The 23,953-nt window shown below is 41.5% G+C and overlaps 1 protein-coding gene across 1 annotated transcript in view; it reads left to right on the top strand.

Annotated features, from left to right (window-relative positions):
• rec114 (REC114 meiotic recombination protein) overlaps positions 1 to 12,470 on the top strand; it is a 40,057-nt gene extending 27,587 nt beyond the window's left edge. Inside the window, exons 5-6 of the mRNA XM_073025810.1 lie at positions 2,394 to 2,474; positions 12,078 to 12,470. Coding sequence (XP_072881911.1) covers positions 2,394 to 2,474; positions 12,078 to 12,242 — 246 coding nt within the window. The 3' untranslated portion in view covers positions 12,243 to 12,470. The remainder of the gene's footprint in view (positions 1 to 2,393; positions 2,475 to 12,077) is intronic.
• Positions 12,471 to 23,953: the final 11,483 nt, after the last annotated feature.

The raw sequence follows: 23,953 nt of genomic DNA, 5'->3' as shown, positions 1-23,953 counted from the left end.
CACTCACTCAAAAGCAAGAATGCCCTTCCTCAAATTTGGAGACCAAAACTGAACACACCACTCCAGGTGTGGTCTCACCAGGGCCCTGTACAACTGCAGAAGGACATCTTTGCTCCTATACTCAACTCCCCTTGTTATAAAGGCCAACATGCCATTAGCTTTGTTCACTGCCTGCTGTACCTGCATGCTTACTTTCAGTGACTGATGTACAAGAACACCTCGATCTTGTTGTACTTCCGCTTTTCCTAACTTGACACCATTCAGATAGTAATCTGCCTTCCTGTTCTTGCCACCAAAGTAGATAACCTCACATTTATCCACATTAAACTGCATCTGCCATGCACCTGCCCACTCACCCAGCCTGTCCAAGTCACCCTGCATTCTCCTAACATCCTCCTCATATTTCACACTGCCACCCAGCTTTGTGTCATCTGCAAATTTGCTAATGCTACTTTTAATCCCTTCATCTAAATCATTAATGTATATTGTAAATAGCTGTGGTCCCAGCACCGAGCCTTGTGGTATCAAATGTCCATTTTACATTTTGTCTAGACAGTTTTGGCTCCAAACAGCACAGGTCTGATCCAAACTTGGACTAAACTGAATTTCTACCTTCAACTTCAAGGCAGTATTTGATTAGGGCATCAAGCTCTGATACAAGTAATGTCAATAGGCATGAAGGGGAAATAGACCTTCTTCATAAAATGGAGAATGGCTATGGTCACAGTCACAGTTAATTATGCCACTTCCAGGATATCACCAGAGGAGTGGCCTAGGCTTAACCATCTTCCTGATCTATCAATGATCTTCCTCTATTATACTGCCTGAAGTGAAGATGTTTGCTGAAGGTTCCACAACACTCAGTTCCAGTCAATAAATAAAGCAGTTCATGCTTGCAGATAACAAGATATAGACAAAATTTAGATATTTGTAGGCAAATAGTAGGTGACATTCATGCCACAACTTTTAGGAAATATCTGTATTCAATAAGGGAATCTAACCCAAGGCATTCAGTAGCATTACTGTCAACCTCCTGGAGAGTTGAGCAGAAACTAAACTGTGACTTCGGATCAGATAAGTAAGTTGTGATTCTGTGGTGATTGATTTATTGCCATTCCTATTTACAAGATACTAATCATTCTCTACCTGGATCAGTATACAATCGGCCCTCCTTATCTGCAGAGGATTGGGTCCTGGACACCCTGTGGGTGCTCAAGTCGGTGGACTTTAGGACCCGGCGGGACACCGGACCTTATTTAACCTGTGTCAGTACGGTGGACTTTAGCTCCTGGCAGAGCTCGGAACCCACCACCCGCAGTGTTTCTGTTCCGGAAAACGATCACGATTGAAAATAAAGTGGAAATAATAAAGCAATCAGAAAGAGATGAAATGCCATCGGTCATTGGAAAAGCGTTAGGCTACAGTCGGTCAATGATTGGAACAATTTTAAAGGATAATGTGAGAATAATGGAACATGAGAAGGCCCAGCCCTGGTGAAACCTACAATTAATACTAAGCAACACAGTGGTTTAATTATTGAAATACATATGTTTCCTAAGTATTTTATATGCATAGAAAGGTAAAAATATACTATATACTAAGACAAACATTTGACTAACTGACGCTAACTAATACCAGATGTACCTGTTCTGACTTGGAGAACTTCGTTTTTTTTGATTTCCAGTCTGCGGTAACCTATGCACATCCTCCCGTATACTTTTCTATCATCTCTAGATTACTTATAATACCTAATACAATGTAAATGCTATGTAAATAGTTGCTATACTGTGTTTAGGGAATAATGACAAGAAAAAAAAATCTACATGCTCGAACAACAAGTGCGGGAGAGTGAACTTCCGGGTTTTCCCGATCCACGGTTGGTTGAATCCGTGCATGCGGAACCCGCAGATAAGGAGGGCTGACTGTAATTCCAATACTCGAAGCTTGACACAATCCAAATACAGAAGCTTGCTTAATTGGCACCCCATTCACTACAGCCAAATATTTATTCCCTTCACTTCCATCAAACAGTGTGTAGCATGTATAAAATTCACCCTGGTTACTCTCACAGGCAATTCTGACAGCACCTCCCAAAGCACAAAAAGGCAAAGGTAGATGTGTGCACCCCTTGCTCATTTCTTCTGAATTGCACACCATCACGACTTGGAAATATATTGCTATTTCTTCATCATTACTTAATCCTTTGTAGCAATGTGGAAGTAGCTTCATCACAGATTAGTAGTTCTAGAAGGGGATCAAGCAGTAACTCTTACCAGTCCCATTCATATCGCCAAAAATTAAAGGAATAAAAATTTTAGATCATCTGCTAACTACTTCATAGATGTTTATGGGACCCATGTGTAAGTTGATCATGATTTATATTTTATTGACAGGCTCAGGATACAGAGAAAGGGCAATCACAAATGCAAAGCATCCTTTCTGACCATAGGATGTCAATAAAACAAGTAGCAAAGGTAGGTGAAAATAATCGTGTTTCTGTCTATTGCCTTTTAGTTTTAGTCAGGGTAAGGTTATTTTAGAGAGCCAACCTTGCTACTTCTGATTCTTAAATAGATATTTTTGACAACTTTCACATGTGAAAGTTGGCCTATAATTGGCTGATCAAAAGCTTTTACAGCTGAATATATGTGCCTGTCAACTGTCTGCAGAGCAATACTGATATCACTTTAACACATTGACCTAGAAGTTCATTGATAGAGAAAAAAAATTCACTAGAACTTTTTTGTTGTCAAACAATTGTTTGTTGACAATAGTCTGCCATCTGTATTGAATGGACACTGGAATTTCTAGCTTAGCATAGCGGTTAGCATGATGCTATTACCGCTCAGGGCACTGGAGTTTGGTGTTCAATTCCAGCATTATTTGTAAGGAGTCTCTGTAACTCCTCCCTGTAGAATGCTGGGTTTTCTCTGGGTCCTCCAGCATCCTCCCACAGTTCAAAGACATAGGGGTGGGTTAATTGTTTATTGTATATTGTCCCGTGATTAGAATAGGGTTAAATCAGGGTTGTTGGTTGCTGGGCAGAGCTGCATCTCTAAATATTGTTTTGGGTTTCTGCTCAATTGCATCGTTTCCATAGGCTTTCAGTGCAACCAACTGGGTATTTGAAAATGTCTTACCTGGTAGTCTGTTCTTTGTCCAAGACATGGTTCCAGTGTGGGGTGGAGTGAAAAGATGTGGTTGTCAGATTAACTTGCCTGCTTAGGTATCTGCTGTGACTGGAATGTGTGAAGATTGAAAGGAGAGGGCAGGGTGGTCCAGTGTTGATGAATCTTCAGTAGAAGACAAGACCTGTTTTTCTTTTAATGGATCCGCTGTTGATGTTGAGGAGAGGGTCCAAGTGGTGGAAGCTCGAGGAAAGTGGAGGTAAATAGGACTGGTGTGGGAGGGTGGGATAGTAAATGAGAGTTAGGAAATCTGTGCAGTGCCATAAGTGTGGGGTGTATGAAGGTGCAAAAGAATTCACTGACTGGAAGGAACACCCAGTGCACTGTTGCATTTTCTGAGTGTTTTTAGTGGTGGTTGTAAAGGGAGCATGATCCAAGTTTCCTGTCAAAACTCCAAAAAGAGCTTTCCCAAGAAAAATCTGTTGACTTTTGTCATTTATATAGAAGTTGGACAGATACACAACTGAACTTGTCAGATGTGATCCCATTGAGTCCTGATGAAGGGTCTCAACCTGAAACATTGATTGTTTATTCTTTTCCATAGATGCTGCCTGGTGTCCTGAGTTTCTCCAGCATTTTATGTGTTGCTGGCTTTTCAGCATCTGTAGATTTTCTCATGTTTGTGTATAAAGCTGTTTGCTTTCTTTAGTTACAGCTTAATTTCACAATCTATTCATATATTCCTCCTTTGAAATCTTTTAAATATTGTAATACGGTTTTAAAGTGTGCCTAAAATTAGGAAAGCATAGATTGAATAACTGTGAATGATATTAAAATGTGTGCAGATGCTGGAAACCTGAAATAAAAGTAGAAGCTGGGAGAGATTAAATGCTGGGGAAAATCTGCAGGTGAGGAAGCATCTGAGGAAAGAAAAACAGTTCACATTTGATGTCGAAGAACTGCCTGATCCTACTGAGGTTTTCCAGCATTTGCTTTTATTTTAAATAGGAAGGACTACCTCCTGACAATAGGGGTAATAAACAGGGAGCATAGTTCTTGGGTAATACTCACGAGGTAAGTCAAAAAATATGGAATCATCCAGTGCGTGTGATATTTTGAATTCACTGACTGAAACTATCATCTAATTTTAAAAAGTGGATAAACATAAGGAAAGCTATAACCTACAATGAGACCTGGAAAATGGTTTCGGCATAATGATTGTTATTTGGAGCAGCAGGCAAACAAAAAGGCCAAAGAACCATAATTCCACCAGTGTTATTTTGTTTATTATCCATGTCTGTCCTAAATTTACTAATGAAAAGATGGCCAATAAATAAGAAAATTAGAAGCAAAGACATTAACAGCACTGATTAATAATGGAAGGCATTATTTCTGTTTGTATTTTGTTTCATGCAGACACAAATCTAATTCTGTAGTACTATTACCTATTGTCTGTACCTTGTGATTTTATCAATATTTGAGATATGACAACTCACATAAGAAATGTTGAAGTTTCTTTTAATATTAATAACATCTGTCAGATCTTGCATAAACCATACCAAAGCAATGTCTTTCATTGAAATAGCATTAGAATTGCATGACAATAGCCTAGCAGGCACACTCAAATGGTTCAATTAATATCAGAGAATATAGAGTATACAACCTGAAATTCTTACTCTTTGCAGAGTCATCCATGAAACAAGAAAGCCCAAAGAATGAATAATAATATATCAGAACTCCAAAGCCCCTCTCGCACGAACAGAAGCATTAACCCCCCCCCCACAACTGCACCAGCAGAAGCACCACCCCCACCTACCATGCAATCAATAGCAAAAGACCCCAAAGAAATGCTGATCTAGAGTTCATCAAAAACTACAGCCCATCCTAACACACTGGTATCTTATACAGGCTCTCTCACCAGTGAGGGAGACAGAGGTCACTCCTGCAACAACAAGGTCAGTAGCTCGCTGTTCCAATGTTACAATCTTCTGTGTTGCCTCTCCAAGCCCCCTGAATCTGGGACCAACAGGCTCTCGCCCTCCATGAGAGAGAGGTAATGCTTGAGTACAAGGCTCGTCTTCTGACAGCAGTGCACACCACTTGCTGTCGATATCAGTCTCCCACAACGCTTCAGTCGATGAAATCAGTGAGGAATGGGGTCATCCACAGGGCCACTCCAAAAGACACACATCTTCCAGGCTGCACAGCCAGTGTGAAAACACACTGCTTTCAGAGAACCGTAGTTTGAACTGTAGATCATGAGCTCCGACAGAATCCCAGCCACCTTGAAAAGAAAAGGCACAAGAAAGGAAGAACAAGCTGCTTCATGAGCGATCTGGAAGAAGTCGCCTGGATCTACAAAAAACACTGGCACCATCTTTCCTAGCTCCTCCCCTAGCTAATTTGGGAGATGGGTAAAAGAAACATCTCATTCCTGGTGGGACAGATTACCTCACGAAGACAGATTACTTTTTCAGTTTAACCCTCCAGGAGAAGATGGACTCACTGCTTTGTTCTTTAAGCTAGGTGTCTGTTGCCAGTCATGTCTCACTCAGGACAGTATTTTCAATGTCAAAGCACAAAGATCCTTAAGCTATTGTAGCAGAGTTGTTTGGAGTTGTTGCAGCTGGGGCTGTTCAAGAGGGCTCTGATGTTCAAGGTCATGTGTTCTGTGCGTGACTTCTTACAGCTCATGATAATTTGCATCTTTTCTCCTGTGTGAACTTGACAGAGTGAGGCCTTGTTCCGTTGGCAAGGGTTCCAAGACAACTGGGAACCAGCCCTTGGTGCAGGGAAATGATTGCTCAAACATTTGTAACATCCCTTGTCTCTCAGCATGCGCTCACTCATTCTCAAGAAAACACGTATACACAAATGGGACCAACACATCATTGTTCATTACCTTTTCTCACTCCCCTCCATTGCCTGCTCTTACCTGACCATTCCCACCCTTACTCTTCCCTGTCCTTGGTTCTTTGTTTGACTGTCACCCAGCCACACTTTGGCTGCCCTAAATTCTGAGCCCTCCTATCCTGGTTGTTCTCCAACCTCACTGCTTCTTACGACAAACTTGCCAACATCAATTCTGCCATTTACTGAGAGCAGATAGTGTTGTTCTTGCAGAAGTTTATCAGAAGTGGATTATGCCTCTGGTAATTTCTTGATATTGGAATTAGCGTATTATTTTCACATGCATTGAGATACTGTGAAAACTTAGTTTTACAAGCCATCCATTCAGATGATTTCGAAACACAAGTTCATCAAACAGTACAAAGAGAAAAGCAATAATAGGAAGCAGAATGTAGTGTTACAGGGACAAAGAGAATGCAGTGCAAATAGACAATAGGTTGCAAGGGCCACAGTGAGGTAGATTGTGAGCAAGAGTTCATCTTTAAGGTACAAGAGGTTTGTTCAGGAGACTTAACACAGGGATAGAACCTGTCCTTGAGCCTGGTAGTACACGTTTTCAAGCTTTTGTATCTTTTACGATAAGGGGAAAGAGGAGAGAATGACCAGAGTAAGTGTTATCTTTGATTATGCTGGCTGCTTTTCCGAGGCAGCAAGTTGTTGACAAGAGTCCGTGGAGGGGAGGTAGCTTAGTGATGAGCTGTTCCATAAATCCATGCAATTTCTTGCAGTCTTGGTCAGAGCAGTTGCCGTGCCAAGTTGTGATGCGTCTGGATGGGAAATATCCAAGGGTGTATCTATAAAAATTATTGAGGGTCATTGGGGATATGTTGAATTTGCTTTGTCTTTAGAGGATGACAGGATGTTGCATGTTTTCTTGACTATAACATCTGTATGGTTGAATCCCAAGCATAAAGCCAAGTCTTCACAGGAATGGCTTAAAAACAACAAAGTTAATACATAGAACATAGAAGTCTACAGCACATTACAGATCCTTCAGCCCACAATGTTCTGATGACCAGGTAACCCTACTCTAGAAGCTGCCTAGAATTTCCCTTGCTCATAGCCCTCTTTTTTTTCTAAGTTCTATGTACCTGTCTAAGAAGCTCTTAAAAGACTCTATTGTATTTGCTTCCACCACCGCTGCTGACAGTGCATTCCATGCACCCACCACTCTGTAGAAAAATTTACCCTGACATCCCCTCAATACCTATTTCCAAGCACGTTAAAACTATGCTCCCTCATGTTCATTTCAGCCCTGGGAAAAAGGTCTGGCTATCCACACGATTAATGCCGCTCATCATCTTGTACATCTCGATCAGGTCACCTCTCATCCTCCGTTGCTTCAAGGAGAAAAGGCCAAGTTCACTCAACCATTTAGGCAACATCCTTGTAAGTCTCCTCTGCACTCTCTATATTATCCACATCCTTCCTGTAGTGAGGTGACCAGAACTGAACACAGTACTCCAAGTGGGATCTGACCAGGGTCTTGTATAGCTGTAACATTACTTCACGGCTCTTGAGCTCAATCCCACTGTGCGGTTCTTTGTGGAAATGGGACTTGCTCTCAGGGCCTCACGACTGACTGCTTTTCAATATGCCAAAGATGTGGCCTGGAGACTAGTGTGCCTTCAGGGTGCCAGATTTTTGTGGCTCTGGAGGCAGGTGGATTGGAGGCCGGTGCTGCCACCAGATGTGTTGTGGGAGTACATGGAAGATTGAAAGTGGTGAGCTGGCTGTGTGCACAGAGACCCGAGTTCTTTGGGCACAGAGCTCAGAAAAAGCAATGCAACAGACTTTTAATGCCATAAATCAGCAAGTTGTTTTGTTATATCTCCCCTATCACTGTGAAACAGGGACACTTTTTTCCATTACTAGGGAGTGAGAGAGTCTGTGGTTTGTTGAATTACCAGGTGAACGAGTAGTCTTTGGGGTACTGCAAGCCTGTGTCTTCATTGATGTTTTGCTGCACACTTGAGTGCTCGGTGGGGGCTGCCAATGCTTTTTGCTGGTGGGGAGTGGGGTGTCGTTGCTTCGCTGCTGCTTATGCATGGAAGGGGAGAGTTAGTGGGGGGGGGCTTTGGTGTTCTAACATTTAACTCATTCATTCTTTGGGGCGCACCTCTTCGTGGATGTTTGCGAAGAAAATTTCAGGATGTATATTGTATGCATTTCTCTGCCATTAAATGTACCTATTGAAACTATTGAATGCCAACACACCATACACTTTCTTAACAGCACTGTGAACATGCACAACAGCTTTGAGTGTCCTATGGACACAGACCTCAAGATCTCTCAGATCTTTCACACTGCCAAGAGTCTTACCTTTAATACTACATTCTGTCTTCAAATTTGTCCTATCAAAATGAACTACTACAGATTTATTTGGGTTGAAGTCCATTTGCCACTTCTCAGCCCAGTTCTGCATCCTTTTGATGTCCCTCTATATCATCTGACAACCCGCCGGACTATCCACAACACCGCCAACCTTTGTGTCATCAGCATACTTACTAACCCACCCTTTTTCTTCATCCAGGTCATTTATAAAAATCACAAAGAGGAGGGGTCCCAGAACAGATCCCTGAGGAGCACCACTGGTCACTGATCTTCATGCAGAATGCAAGCCATCTACAACCACCCTTTGCCTTCTGTGGGCAAGCCAATTCTGAATCCACAAAGCAAGGTCTCCTTGGACCCATGCCTTACTTTCTGAAGGAGCCTTGCATGGGGAACCTTACCAAATGCCTTACTGAAATCCATATACACTACATCCACTGCTCTACCTTCATCGGTGTGTTTTGTTACATCCTCAGAATTCATTCAGGCTCGTAAGGCACGGCCTGCCCTTGACAAAGCCATGCTGACTATCCCTTATCAGATCGTCTCTCCAAATGCTAATAAATCCTGCCTTTCAGGATCTTCAACAACTTGCCCATCACTGAAGTCACACTCACTGGCTTGCAGCTACTACTTTCATCCCTGTTGACGACACAAAGATCATTGTAAGAGGCTCAGCAATCTCTTCCCTCGCTTCCCACAGTAGCCTGGGGTACATCTCATCTGGTCCCGGTGACTTATCTAACTTAATGCTTTTGGAAAGCTCCAGCACATCCTCTTAATGTCTACTTGCTCAAGCATTTCAGTCCACTATAAGACATCCCCACAATTGCCAAGGTCTTTTTCCCTGGTGAATACAGAAGCAAAGTATTCATTAGATACCTCCACTACCTACTCCGACGCTATGCACACATTTCCACTATTGCACCTGATTGGTCCCATTCTCACATGGCTCATCCTCTTGCTTTTCACATACTTGTAGAATGCCTTGAGAGTTTTTCTTAATCCTGCTCACCAAGGTCTTCTCATGGCCCCTTCTGACTCTCCTAATTCCATTCTTAAGCTCCTTCCTAGCAACCTTGTCATTTTCTGGAGCTCTAATGGAACTTAGTTTCTTGAACTAAGCTTTTCATAAGCTTTTATTCTTAACTAGATTTTCTACATCCTTTGTACACCATGGTTCCTTCACCCTACCATCCTTTCCCTGCCTCAGCAGAACTTGCTTATGTAGAACTCTTTGCAAAAGTTCCCTGAATATTTGCCACATTTCTGCTGTGCATTTCCCTGAGAATATCTGTGCCCAACTTATGCTCCAATTTCCTGCCTAATAGCATCATATTTCCCCCTAGCCCAATTAACTGTTTTTGCAAATAGTCTGCTCCTATTCCTGTCCAGTGCTGTGGTGAAGGAGATAGAGTTGTGATCACCACCTCCATAATGCTCTCTCACTGAGAGATCTGATCCCTGACCGGTTTCATTTCCCAATGCTAGATTAAGTGCAGCCTCTCTAGTTGGCTTATCTACATATTGCATCAGGAAACCTTCCTGTACCCCTTGCGCTAAAGAGATGCCAATCAATAGTAAAGTTTAAAATCTCCTATCACAACAATTTTATTATTATTGCACTGTTCCACAGTCTGCCTCCCTATCTGCTCCTTGATATCTCTGTTACTATTGGGGGCGGGGGGTGGTTTCCATATTAAAAAAAAACACCCAGTAGTTATTGCCCATTTCCTGTTTCTGACCTCCACCCACCCTGACTCAGTAGACCATCCCTCCATGACTTCCTCCTTTTCCGTAGCTGTGACATCATCCCTAATTAGCAATGCCACACACCCACCTCTTTTGTGCCCCCCCCCCGATCTTTTTGAAACATCTAAAGCCTGGCACACTCAGCAGCCATTCCTGTTCCTGAGACATCCAAGTCTCTATAATAGCCACAACGTCATAGTTCCATGTATTGATCCACAAACTAATGTCCTGGGGTGGCCAAGTCAGGGTCCAGACCTCTATCTAATTGAGAATTTGTGGCTGGACTTGAAAAGGGCTATTTACTCACAATCCCCATGCAATCTGACAGAGCTTGAGCAGTTTGATAGAGACCTAGCTACACAGGCTGTAATTGTACTAAATACTGCTTTGAAGGGGATGAATACTTGTGCAATCAATTATTTTGTGTTTTATACTTGTAATTGATTAGATCACTTTGTAGGCATCTGTTTTCACTTTGGCAGAAAAGTCTTTTTCTGTTGATCAGTGTCAGAAAAGCCAAATTAAATCCACAGTGATTCAATGTTGTAAAACAATAAAAGATGAACATTTCTGGTGGGAGGTGGGTGGTTGCTGAATACTTTTTATATGCACTGTAACTCATTCACAACACCCAAAATAATATTAGCACAAATAGCACCTTATTTGTTAATTTATGACAAGTTAAAAAGTAAGCAGTATAATGCTGCTGGTGCTTCATACGTGATGAGGCATCAGTGGAACTAATACATGGTCAGTTTTTAAACGGACCATAAGAATTCAGGCTTGTAGTGGACATAAACATTGTGCTGTGTCTTAAATTTTCCAGTCCAGTGTCCAAGTGTGGAGAATGCCCTCTTGGGCATTCTATATGACATTAGATTCTGTTAACCATTGTACATGGCACCAGCATCCTTTCAAACTAATATTCCAACAATATACCGTATTTGTTCTAACACCAAGTTATGAGTCTGAAGGATCTGCAACCTGAAGTGTTAACTCCTTTCTCCTCTATAGATGTTGCTTGACTAAGTGCTTCCAGCAATCATGTTTTTGAAATCTGTTTAAATTGATATTTTAATAACTGACATCACAACTGCATTAATGTTGAATAATGCTATTCAATATTAATAACTTTGGCATAATGTCACAGCTATATTTATGAAATAAATAAATCCACAATCAAAAATGAGAGAACTTGCTTCTGACTGTAGTGCTGATGATAATGGAATATTCAAAGGCAAAAATGCGGTCAAGTTAACAATGATTAAATTTGTTAACTTTTGCTGTAAACCACCTTGGTCAAAACAGCCTCGAAGGACATTCGTATATTGATGATTGAATGATTTTTTTTTACCAGTGTGCACAGTAGGTGGTGTTGGTCTTCAGTTTTGCACTGCTGCATTTGTAAATCAGTCCTTTTGAGATGCAAATTCAGCCAGAACATTGTTTTTTTTTGCTTAGATTATAACCTGCTATTTAGTAATGATAAATCATAACTGATGCAACAGCAGAGAAAATTTACCAACTTAACATATGGTAACTCAGCACTGGAGGAAATCTACCCAGGTTTAATGTTTTTATTGAATATATTGAACTTTTATTATTGTACATTTCTGGAGTAAAAATAATGAGATTATTATTTTTGGCCTCATTGTCAATACATATTTAAACAGGTATCCTTTCTTGAGTTATCTTTACATTTTAATCAATATAGTATTCTGGCAGGCTGGCATAAGAAATGTATTAAATTTGGTACTTTGTTCAGTACAGGCACTGTCTAGCATCTGCAATGTGTCTGGCACAAACTGTGGGCCAAAGGGCCTGTTTCCATGTTGCTCTGTATGTTCTATGTCAGTAAAAACTCTACATGAAAGCTCAAGAAAACAACTCGTGTTCAGGTATTTATGTTAAATTAGGATTAGATTTGTAACCTGGATCTTTGTTTCCCCACAGTCTATGCTGGGAGATAAATCTTTTAATCTGCCATTGGCCTATCAGCATTCAGCATTGAACACTGAAGAGTTGGGTCCTTTCTTAAAACTCTGTCTTATGGATCAGAGCTTTCCAGCATTTGTGGAACAAGTGGAGCAGGAACTTAAAAAGCTCATAGAAGAATGACTGTGGCTTGACTTCTCTTGGTTCTGCAGAAGAGAGTTGTTAGAAGTTGCATTAACTTTTCTTTATTCTTTTCCTGTTGGAGTTCTTCAAGCTATATTAATGAATCTCTCTATTTTGGCCTTTCCATTCTAGATTATTAACTTAATTGTGTTTTCATTAGTAAATGAGATTTAAATAATTATTAGTTCATACCTAATGACTTTGTTAGAATTAAAACTGTGAAAAATTTCTTAAGGAGCGTGTGTCTTATGTTAATTAATGGATTATATGAAATGTTCTGTTGAGAATTGGCCTAAGCTGAGAGATAAATATCTAAACTGGTGCAGCTTGAAGCTATAGGGACTAGAAGGTCATGGGTTCTTGTCAGTTGCATATTGCAATACATTAGATCATTGCTTGGGTATTGATATTCTAGGCCAGGATTTCCCAACTTTTTTTAATGCCATGGACCCCTACCATTAATCAAAGGGTCCATGGTTTCCAGGTTGAGAACACCTGAATCTAAGCTGAGATTTTCTTTAAAATGTATTTTTGATTCTGTCAAAAATATTGTCAGAAGTGTCAGAAGCATTCTGTCAGAAGTGGAGAGGGGCACACAACTGGAGAAAAAAATCTAGCAGCACTTAAAAACAGCACTGCATATGAACACACCCTATAGGCCAAGATGACCCTGCTGGCCAAGACGATACATCTAAATGAAGTCCCATCTCCTCATACATAGACTATATCCCTCCATCCCCTGCCTGTCCTTGTGCAATCTAAATCCCTCCAACAGTTGCTATCTGCTTCTGCCATCTCCCCAGGCAACTCATTTTAGACAGCTACCATTTTATGGGGGGGGGGGGGGAACACACTTGCCACATAGATCTCCTTTAAACTTCCCACTTTTGCTTTAAGCTTGTGCCTTCTAGTTTTTGACATTTGACTTTGACTGCCCTATCTAAGCCCCTCACAATTTTACAAACTTCTGTCGGGATACCCCTCAGTTCTTCTAGAGAAAACAATCCCAGGTTTGTCCAACCTTATTGCTAATTCTAATGTGGGCAACAGCCTGGTAAACCACTCCTGCACACTCTCAAAACCATCTGCATCCTTCCTGTAATTCTCCAATGTGGTTCGTTGTTCCTTTCTGTGCCCTGTGGTGTATCAGGCAGCAACCTTGCCATTTCTTTATCATTTTTGTCTGTCTTATGAGGCAGAGTTGCTAGCTCAATGCTCAACCCAGCACAGATGGGAGGCATGCAAGCAGCTGGCTGGATTGGAATCCAGGACTACTCACCTCGAAGTCTAGTGCAGATGGCACTGTACTGCCAGCCGGCATCCAAATGTGGCCTAACCAAGTGTTTTGTGGCTGTAGTATGACTTCCCAACTTGTATACTTAACACCAGGGGTGCTTAACCTTATTTATGCCATGGATCCCTTTGGCAGTCAGGTGAAGCCGATAGACTCCTTCTCAGAGTAATGTATTTAAATATAAAATAAAGTAAAATAACCCAATTATATTGAAATACAGTTATCAAAATATTTAAAAAAGCAAATTTGTGATATAGTAATTATGTGCTTTATTAACACATTAAATAACAAGTAGTGATAAGTGCTGTAAATGATATTTTGAGATACTTGTAACAAATGTAATGTGATATGAAAATATCTGTGATTTCTATTGGTGACAAAGTCACAAGTACTGCAAAAATACTAGTGTGGATTGGTGCCAACATTCATAATTGAAGGAAATGCGACACTTCAGTAAGAGAATAGTGAAAATAAAGATGTAGATTTTTACTAACTTCATGAACCCCCAGGTTAAGAACCCTTGCTTCACACCCTGTCTAATGAAAGCCAATATACCATACATCTTGTCTACTACCCTATCTACTTCCTGTACTAGAATTAGAAGCATTTGCATCTCTGGAAAAATTTATTGTAACAGATTTGGACCAATCTATTTAAAAAGTAGAAGAGGTGGAGACTACTGCAACTCTCCTAGTAAAAAGAGGGTAGTTTTTACTGAAAGAAATAATGAGTATAGTGAAATATTTGTAATGTTAGCTTTATTTGACACATATACATCAAAACGTACAATGAAATGTGTCAGTGTTCGCAATGTGCTGAGGGCAGCATGCAAGTGGCATCAGGATTCAGTGTCTACACAGCGTGTCCACAACTTGCTAAACCATAACGAGTATGCCTTTTTGGAATGTGGGAGGAAACTCATGCAATCATAGGGAGAAAGTACAAACTCCTTATAGACAGCAGCAGGAAATTAAACCTGATCTTCTGATTGCTAACGCTGTAAAGATTTACACTAACTGCTACAGTACCATGTCACTCACATATAAATTGATATTTAAAGTTTTCTCAGGAACATTGCTATTGAACTTGATCGGCAGGAATGATCTAGTTTCTTCTTGCTGATTCAAAGTTATCGTAAGCAAACTGAAAAAAGTTAGTTGCCTTTCCCAACCCTGGAATTGTATCTGAATGGATAAAAGATGAGAGCTAGAAATAGAAGTGCTATCTTCTAATAGCTTGAAGCTGCATTGTAGGTCACCTTGCATCTGTTTGTGAGAGTAGCAAAAAGAATGAGATCTTCAGTTGTGAGGTTTGCAGAACAGCATTTGCTTTCTTTCTCTGATACTGTACTGTTCTGTTACCAATTCTTGCATATCCACACTTAGTCCAGTGAATGTGCTGTGACATCAACACAAATTTAAGTAGCTTTCTTCCAACCATTGTGAAAGTATTGCTACTGGATGAATATAGGCAATAGTATAATCATACAGGACAGAAATCAGCACTTAGGCACATCCCCACCCCATGCTGACCTTCCAAGAAATTTGTCTATGCTGATCACCATCACTTGATCCATGACTTAATATGTTTTGTCAATTCAAGTGCTTACCTAGATACTTGTTGAGTGTCTCTGTCCCCAGTACCCTCTCAGGCCTTGCATTCCATCTCCAAATGGTGTGTGAGTCAAAAGGATTCTTCCTTTTATCTCTTCTAAACCTCTTACTCCTTACCTTAAACCTATGCCCTCTAGTTATAGATATCTCTACTACAACAAGTTTACTACTGTTCACGCTATGGTTTTTAAAATTCTGTGCATCTCATCATCTTCCACCTCAGTCTCTCTGCTCGCATGCAATAAAACTCATCAAATCAGGTCTCTGCTCACAACTGAAATGCTCCATGTCAGGCTACATCCCAGTGAATCTCCTCTTCACGCTACCCAGAACAACTGCATCCTTTCTATACTAGGGACTTAAACTTCATCCAAAATTCCATTGGTGACCCTGCAACTGTTTTATAACTGTACTATGAATTCTCTGCTCTTATACTCTGTGCCCAAATATTGAAGTCTAGAATCCTGTGTAGTGCCTTCAGCCCCCTATGTGACTGCACTGTCACCTTCAGAGATCTTTGAACTTGTTCTCCAGTACGGGTTCCTCAATACTCCTTATGGCCCATTCATTATGTATGTACTTCCTTATTTAACCTCCCAAAGTATATCATTTCACATTCAACAAGATTAAATTCCAACTGTCAATGCTCTGCCCAATTTATAGCTGATTAATATCTGAAAACAATGACAGGGGTGGGAAAGTGTCAGAAGAACCTGGATAGATTACTGAACAATGACTGCTGGAAATATATTCTTTGTGTATGAGAGATTGGGGAAAAAACAGGAATGCAGCAAGGAGCTCCCAGCAGATGTTGCAGTTGAATACTCATGCCCACCCTGCCTCCTCCCATTGGCTAATAAAAATATAGAAGTCTTCTCTAATAATGGAGTGCTGTTTTCTGAGTGCTAGGAGCACAATGAATGCTGTGTAGGATGAAGTGGAACTGCAGACCAGGACAATTAAGATAGTAAATCCGTGCTGTTGAGAGTCAGAAGGCTGATGGAAATTCATCAGCTTGAAATGTTAACTCTTTCTCTATCCATGTATATCTGTCAAAGTTGAGTTTAATGTCATATGCACAAGTATATGAATGCATAAGTGCAATGAAAAGCATACTTGCAGCAGCATCACTGACAAATAGCTTCAGATGCACTACATTCACAAGGAATACTTAACAATCTGAATTATGCAAGGAGTAACACAACTAAAATTTAAAAAATCCGAAGTCCATTGTAGTGCGAAGTGGTCATAGTTTTGCTGTAATTTAAGTAGTGATTAGGGTTGTGCAGGTTATTTCGTGAACCAAATGGTTGAGGGAAAGTAATTGTTGATGAACTTTGTGGGACTTCAAGCTTCTGGACCTCCTGCTTGAAGGTAGCTACAAGATGGTATGGCGGTGGATCTTTGATGATAGATGTTGCCTTCTTGAGGTGAAGAGCCTTCTGTCTGCAATGTAATGGTTTGTGATGAAGGTTCTGGTGTTTCATCACCTGCTGGCTTTACCCTTCTTGGTGGTAGATAAAAATGCTTCCAGTGGATGAAACTCGACGAGTGGATGTGGAGAGGATGTTTCCTATGGTGGAAGTGTCTAAGACCAGACGACAGCCTCAGAAAAGAGGGGTATCCTTTTAGAACAGAAGTAAGGAATTTCTTTAGCCAGAGAGTAGGTAAGAATCTGGAATTTGTTGCCACAGGCAACTGTGGAGCCCAAGTCTTTATGTACATTCAACGCAGAGGTTGATAGATTCTTGACTGGTCAGGGCATGAAGGGATACGGGAGAAGGTAGGAAATTGGGACTGAGAGGAAAAACTGATCAGCCATGATGAAATGACAGATCAAACTCAATGGGCCCAATGGCCTATTTCTGCTCCTATAATTTTATGATCTGAACCAGGCATGTATTCAGGTAAATTAAAAAAAGATAAGAATATGTAGGAAAAACTTCAGAACAATGTGCTAGAAATGTGAATTTAACTGAATTTGGGTAGTTGGTATAATACTGACCTTCAGATATGAGTTATATTGGCAGGGATATGGGGTAATTGAAAGGGGTTATCAGAGATATGATGTTCTACAGGGTCAATACAACATTTGGTGTCTGTGTATTGTGTGGTTCATGAATATTAATTATTACTTTGTTGGTGAGTCACTACTATTAAGGAAACTCATCTCATTCACATTGTGTGTACCATGAAGTTGAGAGTTGTCTGTCACAATAAATGCATGTGTTTCCAAAAAATGCTGGAGGAATTCACCAGATCACACAATGACTTAGGAAAAAAATATACAAACGATGTTCTGGGCTGAGACCTAATTAGTATTCATTCACCAGGAATCGAAAATGAGTCTTAGCTCAAAATAGACAATAGACAATAGGTGCAGAAGTAGACCATTCGGCCCTTTGAGCCTGCACCGTCATTTTGAGATAATGGCTGATCAATACCCAGTTCCTGCCTTGTCCCCATATCCCTTGATTCCCCTATCCATAAGATACCTATCTAGCTCCTTCTTGAAAGCATCCAGAGAATTCGTCTCCACTACCTTCTGAGGCAGTGCATTCCAGACCCCCACAACTCTCTGGGAGAAGAAGTTTTTCCTTAACTCTGTCCTAAATGACCTACCCCATATTCTCAAACCATGCCCTCTGGTACTGGACTCTCCCAGCATCTGGAACATATTTCCTGCCTCTATCTTGTCCAATCCCTTAATAATCTTATATGTTTCAATCAGATCCCCTCTCAATCTCCTTAATTCCAGTGTGTACAAGCCCAGTCTCTCTAACCTCTCTGCATAAGACAGTCCAGACATCCAGGAATTAACCTCATGAATCTACGCTGCACTTCCTCTACAGCCAGGATGTCCTTCCTTAACCCTGGAGACCAAAACTGTACACAATACTCCAGGTGTGGTCTCACCAGGGCTCAGTACAAATGCAAGAGGATTTCCTTGCTCTTGTACTCAATTCCCTTTGTAATAAAGGCCAACATTCCATTAGCCTTCTTCACTGCCTGCTGCACTTGCTCATTTACCTTCAGTGACTGATGAACAAGGACTCCTAGATCTCATTGTATTTCTCCCTTACCTAACTCTACACCGTTCAGATAATAATCTGCCTTCCTGTTCTTACTCCCAAAGTGGATAACCTCACACTTAATCACATTAAACGCCATCTGCCAAGTATCTGCCCACTCACCCAGCCTATCCAAGTCACCCTGAATTCTCCTAACATCCTCATCACATGTCACACTGCCACCCAGCTTGGTATCATCAGCAAATTTGCTGATGTTATTTTCTATGCCTTCATCCAAATTGTTAACGTCAATGGTAAACAGCTGTGGTCCCAATACCGAGCCCTGTGGCACCCCATTAGTCACCACCTGCCATTCCGAGAAACACCCATTCACCGCTACCCTTTGCTTTCTATCTGCCAACCAGTTTTCTATCTATGTCAATGCCTTCCCCCTGATGCCCTGAGCTTTGATTTTACCCACCAATCTTCTATGTGGGACCTTATCAAATGCCTTCTGAAAATCGAGGTACACTACATCCACTGGATATCCCCCGTCTAACTTCCTGGTTACATCCTCGAAAAACTCCAATAGATTAGTCAAGCATGATTTACCCTTGGTAAATCCATGCTGGCTCGGCCCAATCTTATCACTGCTATCTAGATATGCCACTATTTCATCCTTAATAATGGACTCTAGCATCTTCCCCACCACTGATGTCAGGCTGACAGGTCGATAGTTCTCTGTTTTCTCCCTCCCTCCTTTCTTAAAAAGTGGGATAACATTAGCCATTCTCCAATCCTCAGGAACTGATCCGGAATCTAAGGATAATTGGAAAATGATTACCAATGCATCCGCAATTTCCAGGGCCACCTCCTTTAGTACCCTAGGGTGCAGACCATCTGGACCTGGGGATTTGTCAGCCTTCAGTCCCATCAGTCTTCTCATCACCGTTTCCTTCCTAATGTCAATCTGTTTCATTTCCTCTGTTATCCTATGTCCTTGGCCCATCCATACATCTGGGAGATTGCTTGTGTCTTCCTTAGTGAAAACAGATCTAAAGTACTCATTAAATTCTTCTGCCATTTCTCTGTTTCCCATAAAAATTTCACCCAATTCATTCTTCAAGGGCCCAACATTGTTCTTAACTATCTTCTTTCTCTTCACATACCTAAAAAAGCTTTTGCTATCTTCCTTTATATTCCTGGCTAGCTTGCGTTCGTACCTCATTTTTTCTCCCCGTATTGTCTTTTTAGTTAAGTTCTGTTGTTCCTTAAAAACTTCCCAATCATCTGTCCTCCCACTCACCTTAGCTCTGTCATATTTCCTTTTTTTTAATGCTATGCAGTCTCTGACTTCCTTTGTCAACCACTGAGGCCCCTTTCCCCCCTTTGAATCCTTCCTTCTCTGCGGGATGAACTGATTTTGCACCTTGTGCATTATTCCCAAGAATACCTGCCATTGCTGTTCCACTATCTTTTCTGCTAGGATATCCGTCCAGTCAACTTTGGCCAGCTCCTCCCTCATGGCTCCATAGTTTCCCCTGTTCATCTGCAACACTGACACCTCCGAGCTGCCCTTATCCTTCTCAAATTGCAGATAAAAGCTTATCATATTGTGATCACTACCTCCTAATGGCTCCTTTACTGTGAGATCGCTTATCAAATCTTGTTCATTATATAACACTAAAGCCAGAATAGTCTTGTCCCTGGTCGGCTTTCGTACAAGTTGTTCCAAGAATGCATCCCGTAGGCACTCTACAAACTCCCTATCCTGGGGTCCAGCACCAACCTGATTCTCCCAGTTCACCTGCATGTTGAAATCCCCCATAACTACTGCGACATTACCTTTGCCACATGCCAATGTTAACTCCCTATTCAACTTGCACCCAATATCCATGCTACTGTTTGGTGGCCTGTAGACAACACCCATTAGGGTCCTTTTGCCCTTACTGTTCCTCAGTTCTATCCACACAGACTCTACTTCTCCTGACCCTATGTCCCCCCTTGCAAAGGACTGAATCTCATTCCTCACCAACAGGGCCACCCCACCCCCTCTGCCCACATTTCTGTCCCTACGATAGCACGTATACCCTTGTACATTCATTTCCCAGGTCTGATCTCCCTGTTGAATAGATAGATAGATAGATACTTTATTCATCCCCATGGGGAAATTCAACATTTTTTCCAATGTCCCATACACTTGTTGTAGCAAAAACTCATTACATACAATACTTAACTCAGTAATAATATGATATGCATCTAAATCACTAACTCAAAAAGCATTAATAATAGCTTTAAAAAAGTTCTTAAGTCCTGGCAGTTGAATTGTAAAGCCTAATGGCATTGGGGAGTATTGACCTCTTCATCCTGTCTGAGGAGCATTGCATCGACAGTAACCTGTCGCTGAAACTGCTTCTCTGTCTCTGGATGGTGCTATGTAGAGGATGTTCAGGGTTTTCCATAATTGACCGTAGCCTACTCAGCGCCCTTCGCTCAGCTACCGATGTTAAACTCTCCAGTAAGTTGATTTCTTTCCACAGATGCTCTCTGACACACTGATTTTCTCCAGCATTTTGTAAGTGATGGTCAAGATTTCCACCTTCTGCAGAATCTCTTATGTTTTCAGTGTCTTGGAGTCATTTGGGAGTTTGAACCACAGGCAATCAATGAACAGGAGTGCAAGTAGAAGAGGCGTCTTCACATGGGGATACGATTGAAAATTTGAAAAGCAGCACTTCTTGGCAATTTTTGGAGTTTGAACTGCAGCCAATCAGTGAAGAGGATTCATTAGTAAGGTCAATAAAATCAAGACAGGCAAGCAGAATGGCTATTGTTGGAGTGGGATAGTGTTAGAGTGGGGAGTCTTTGGCTTTGGTTCATCAGGCTATGGCAAGGTAAGCATCTGGTAAGTTCCTTTTTCTTTATCTTTCATTGCTCATCTGTTAGAACATAGCTAGTGCAGTAAGAATGGCTGTGAGTGCTGTGTTGTTTTTGTGAGATGTAGGAATTCTGAGAGACCTCCAGCTTCCCAGATAACTAAATTTGCACCAGATGCACAAAGCTGCAACTTGATGACCTTCTGCTCAAACAGGGGATTGAGGAAGTGATAGGAGCTACAGGGAGGTAATCGTCCCTAGGTTGCAGGATACAGGTAACTGGGTGACTGTCAGGAGAAGGAGGGAAAATGGACAGCCAGTGCAGAATAACCCTGTGGCTGTTCCCTTCAATAATAAGTATACCTTTGTGGATACTGTTAAGGGTACAACCTACTGGAGGGAGCTACAATGAACGGGTCTCTGGCACTGAGTCTGGGTGCTGAGGCTCAGAGTAGAAGATAGGTGAAGAGGTCTGCAGCAGTGATGGGAGATTCCATAGAGGAATAGAGATGAGATTCTGTGGAGCTGATAGAGACACCCAGATGGGGCCAGGGTCAGAGACATCTCGGATCGGGGCCATGACATTCTAAAGGAAGATGGTGAGAAGCCAGAATCTTGGTACATATTGGTACCAATGACATGAGTAGGAAAGGAGAGGAGGTCCTGAAGAGAGATTTCGGGGGCTAGGTAGAAAGCTGAAAATCAGGACACCAGGGTAGTAATCTCTGGATTGCTCTCTGTGCTGTGCACCAGTGAGGGTAAAAATAGAAGCATTTGACAGATAAATATGTGGCTAAGGAACTGGTGCAGGGGGCAGGGGATTTGTTTTTTGCATCATTGGGATCTCTTCTAGGGAAGGTGCAACCTGTACAAAAGAAACAGGTTACGCCTGAACCTGAGGGGGACCAACATCCTTGCGGGCAAGTTTGCTAGAGCTGTTTGAGAGGGTTTAATCTAACTTGGCGGGGGGGGGGGGGGTGAGAACTGGAGAGTTAGGGCTGAGGATAGGGCAGTTGGTTTACAAACAGGTATTCTCCAGCAAGGGCAGGCTGATTATAGGACAAAAATGCAGTCAACGGGATGAGTTGCAATGTAAGCATACAAAAATAAAGTAGATTTTATTATCAAAGTACATATATGAGATTTATTTTGCTCTAGGTATACACGGCAAATCTATAGAATAGTAACTAACAGAGGCAGAAGGGTGAACCAGAGGACAGAAGACAACAAACTCTGCAAATGCAAATATAAATAAATAGCCATAAATAATGATAACATGCAATAATGAGATAAAGAAGCCTTAAAGTGAGTTCATTGGTTGAGGGAATATCTCAATGATGGGCTTCTTTTGATTTGGCCCACAACAGCAGTGTCATCAGAAAACTTGAATATGGTACGGGAGCTGTGTCATGAAGACGTAGGTGTAAAGCAAGTAGAACAGGGGGCTAAGCACACAACCTTGTAGTGCACCTGCGCTGATGGAAGTTGTGGAGGAGATGTTGCCAACGCTACTGCAAGTGAGGAAATCCAGGATCCAGTTGCACATGGAGGTATTGACAAGGTCTTGCAGCTTATTTATTAGTTTTGAGGGGATGATGGAATTGAATTCTGAGCTGGCGTGGCAGCTCACACACGCGGGACTTGAACCACCATCGGGAGTCACGGACAGACACTCGGTAGCGCATTTGGAACTACCCGCTTGGGGCGGACCTTCTGGGGACAGTTTGATGTCATGTCTGCTCCGCGGGTCACAGGGGCCCATAGGAGGGGAGATTAAAGCGCGCAATTTTGAATCAGTAAAGGCATTCTGAGTTCAGCTCTCCCTGCCTCCGTGTATTTCTTTAGTGCATTGCGTGCGACTATACTGTAGTCAATAAAAGATGGACAAAATTGAAAAGGATGATGAATACAGGACTGAAGATGTTGTATTTGAAGGCACTCAGTATACGGAGTAAGGCAAATGAACTAATAGCACAGAGATTGGCGGGTATGATGTCGTGGGCATCACTGAATTGTGGCTGAAAGAAGATTATACCTGGGAGCTTAACATCCAAGGATACACATTGTATCGAAAGAACAGGCAGCTAGACAAAGGGGGTGGGGTTGATAAAAACTGAAAACAAAACCTTAGAAAGAGGTTAGTTGGAATCGGTAGATGTGGTAGCATTGTAGGTAGAGCTAAGAAACTGCAGGGGTAAGACAACCCTGATAGGAGTTATATACAGGCCTGTGAACAGTGGCAAAGATGTGGGCTACAAATTACAATGGGAGATGTAAAATGCATGTCAAAAGAACAATGTAATGATGGTCATGGGGGATTTCAATATGCAAGTGGATTAAGAAAATCAAGTTTGTGCTTGATCCCAGGAGGGGGAATATGTAGAATGCTTACAAGATGTCTTTTTGAGCAGCTTGCGGTTTGAATTCATTAGGGGATCAGTTCTTCTGGTTTGGGTGTTAAGCCATGACCTGGAATTGATTAGAGAGCTTAAGGTAAAGGAACCCCTAGAGGAAATGACCAAAGTTGATTGGAAGGGAATACTAGCAGGGATGATGATGGAGCAGCCATGGGGCATGGCTGCAATTTCTTGGAGCAATTTGGAAGATGTAGGATAGATACATCCCAAAGAGCAAGTATTCTAAAGGCAGGATGATGCAACCGTAGCTGACAATGGAAGTCAATGACAGTATAAAAGACAGAGAGCATATAATAAAGCAAATATTGGTGGGATGTTAGAGGACTGGGAAGCTTTCAAAAATCAACAGAAGACAGCTAAAAAGTTCATAAAGAGGGAAAAGATGGAATATGAAGTTAAAGAGTATACCAAAAGATTATTCAGATATTTAAAGAGTAAAAGAGAAGTGAGAGTAGATATTGGACCAGTGGAAAATGATTCTGGAGAGGTAGGTGAGGAAG

This window comes from Hemitrygon akajei, chromosome 21 (genome assembly GCF_048418815.1).
Source record: "Hemitrygon akajei chromosome 21, sHemAka1.3, whole genome shotgun sequence".
Taxonomy (NCBI): Eukaryota; Metazoa; Chordata; class Chondrichthyes; order Myliobatiformes; family Dasyatidae; genus Hemitrygon; species Hemitrygon akajei.
Note: the sequence above shows the minus strand (reverse complement) of the source record. Positions and strands in the feature narration are given on the sequence as shown.